Genomic DNA, 3,059 nt, shown 5'->3' on the forward strand with positions numbered 1-3,059 from the left:
CATGTACCTAGGTTGTAGGTTTGATCCTCAGCCCCAGTTGGGCACATGAGGGAGGCAACCAATTTATGTGTCCCTCTCTATCACTCCCCCTTCCTCCCTCCCTCGGTCCCTTCCACTCTCTCTCAAAAATCAATGGAAAAAATATCCTCCAGTGAGGATTAACAAAACAAAACCAAAAAGAGGAAACCTCAAATGTCGGGAGGAGGTGGGGAAGGGGTGGAAAGGAGGATTAAATTCTAGTTTAAACAGTTTCTTTGTTTAGCTGGATGGTCCGTTACATATATCCATTGTGCTAATACCTATATTTTTCGTTTACTTAACACATCTATATATATAAAAGCCTAAGCGACCGAATGACTGGTTGACCAGTTGCTATGATGTGCACTGACCACCAGGGGGCAGACACTCAATGCAGGAGCTGCCCCCTGGTGGTCAGTGCACTCCCACAGCCAACCTCCTGCAGCCAGCCAACCTCCCACAGTCCCTCTCCCCAGCCAACCTTACATGGCACCTCCCCACAATGGGCTCCCCCAATTGGCTCCAATCACTGGCCAGGCTGAGGGACCCCCACCCATGCACGAATTTGTGCACTGGGCCTCTAGTTTCATAATAAGGTATGTTTTAAGTAGCCGGAGGGGCTGTGCCTGTGAGAGGATCAACATGCCTTTGGCTAGAGATGTACTACATCTGTCCTTGGAAGAGGAAAAGAAAAAACATAAAAAGAAATGGCTAGTTCAAAGTCCAAATTCTTATTTTATGGATGTAAAATATCCAGGTTGCTACAAGATCACCATGGTTTTCAACCTTGCTCAGACAGTGGTACTTTGCGTAGGTTGTTCAACAGTGTTGTGCCAGCTGACAGGAGGAAAGGCTAGACTCACAGAAGAGTGTTCATTTAAAACAGTGGTCGGCAAACTCATTAGTCAACAGAGCAGCAAACTGCGGCTCGTGAGCCGCATGTGGCTCGCGAGCCACAGTTTGCCGACCACTGATTTAGAAGAAAGCAACACTAATGATCCACACAGCTTCCTGAATTTGGGTTATATCACAAAAAGCCTTATCAGTTTAGTAATTCTAGTTAATCTACCAGGATAATGTAATTACATTTAATTTTGTAAGTATACAACAGTGGTCTCCTATTTTGGTGTCAATTTTTCAATAAAGTTTTGATTATGGGGAATAAAAAAGTTATGTTTTAAGTAGACCTCAGAATAAACTGCTGATTTAGTTCAAGTCCGGAAGCATATTGCCATGGAAGAACCCTGGCTTAGAAGTTCATTAGATCTAGAATCTGAAATCTGTATCAGCTGCTAAGTCTTCCAGCAATTTTGTGCAAAAACTCTACCCTCTGTGCTTCAGCATTCCCATCTTAATGGGGAGAAGGTACCTGTTCTGTTTACCTTAAATGCAAGCTGTTATGAGTGACATTTGGGGTCTAGACCAGCATCGCCAACTGGTGGTCCACGGACCACTTGTAGTCCGTGAGGTCCAAAAGATTGGCGACTGCTGGTCTAGACTATTCACAATGTTAAATTTATAATTGCTGGATTTGCGGGGTTTACTAGCATGAGTGCTTTTGTAGGCGTAAATGATAGAGAGGAAAGAGAACCTGATTCTAGAACCATAAACTAAGTTAGCAGGCTTTCTACTCACCACAAGACCTGTGTTCTTCTCCTTATTTCTGTTCTCAAACTCTCTGAATCTTTCTGCAAAATAGCAGTGTTGGGGGGATAATAAAATAGTTCTCATCCTACTGTTTTGTGTATGTTGAGGAAGGTAATCAAATTATTTTCTCCCTAAGCATGCAGGTTAAAAGCAAAACACTTTCAAGTTCTCTTATCTTTCCCTAAAGCATTTTCAGCTTCAGAAGTGTGTGCGTTTTCTGGAACTAATATCAAATTGTATGTAAACTATCATTGTAAAATATATTTTAAAAAAACTGTATGTGTTTGAGGAATGATTGCAAATGCACACAAATTTATTTAAAAATGCATTGTGATTCCTAGCCAGGTTAGTTCACTTTAAAACAGCCACTTTGAAAGCTATTCTTCCTGCCTATGATTTTTGCTTTGCTTAAAACATGTATGAATCTCTTCTGGTGTTGCTTTCAGAACTGATTTACAAACCACACAAGAAACTCTATCCCATGAGTCCAAATGGGGTTTTAGACCCAAAGGTGTTACTCAGATGGACCATCTGCGTGACTGAAAGAATAACCTTTTAAGTTGTTTCTGGAAAGCAAAGCTTGAAACAAAGAGAAAAGATTTGACACCCTGGCAGATATTCAAAGAATCAACCCTGGGTCCTGAAAAGTTTCCAGAATTTTCTTGGCAATAATAGCATTGAACAAACCCATGAGGACAACCTGAAGGCAACTACTCTTACCTGGATGTAAAAGTTTTGGTCTAGCTTCTTCTAACATGGAGCCTTTAAACTCTGTAATTATTAAGAAAAAGTTTTGGAAGTACAATCTGATGAGAGTTTATATAGCTCATAGGTTGAACCAGTGACAAAATGATACCGGAATTTGCTTTTGGGCAGATAAACTCTCAAATTAATCAGACTGGTGGACAATGAGAAGGAAAATGAAAACTTGGGCGATTAGGCAAAGATGTTACATTTTTAGTGCAAGAAATTAATGCTGGTCTGGACTTTTGATTAGGTCATGGGTCCTTTTGGGACCTAACTCTCTTACTGAATGGTTCAGATTCGTGTTTTCTTTTTGTCAGAATTGCATCTTGTCCATTTCCATTATTTATTCCAGATCCGACACTGTTGAGTAGTTGAAATACCTCAACGTAAGTTGAAGATCTTTTTTTCATTAAATTTTAACTGGAAAAATTATTGTTACTGTGATTAAAGTAAGTGTCAATCATCATTCTATTTACTCATAAAAATAACAGTATTTAATTTTTTATTATAACCAAATTATTAATTATTTGGGGGGGGGCTTAGCAGTAGACATTCTAAACAATTATTTGCATTTACCTTTTAAAAAATTTTAGTGTATTTAAATGGCATTTCTATGGAAAGCTAATAAATTGAAGAGAAATTGAATA

The 3,059-nt window shown here is 39.3% G+C and overlaps 1 protein-coding gene across 1 annotated transcript; it reads left to right on the forward strand.

Moving 5' to 3' along the window:
- Window positions 1–660: 660 nt before the first annotated feature.
- LOC307107497 (small ribosomal subunit protein eS27-like) lies at window positions 661–2,779 on the forward strand (the record flags this gene model as incomplete). Its single annotated transcript, XM_079784731.1, has 2 exons — window positions 661–948; window positions 2,765–2,779. The coding sequence occupies 2 exons, from the start codon at window positions 661–663 to the stop codon at window positions 2,777–2,779; spliced, it is 303 nt and encodes a 100-aa protein (XP_079640857.1).
- Between the last annotated feature and the right edge of the window lie 280 nt (window positions 2,780–3,059).

The sequence above is a fragment of the Cnephaeus nilssonii genome, assembly GCF_951640355.1.
Source record: "Cnephaeus nilssonii genome assembly, chromosome: 11".
Taxonomy (NCBI): Eukaryota; Metazoa; Chordata; class Mammalia; order Chiroptera; family Vespertilionidae; genus Cnephaeus; species Cnephaeus nilssonii.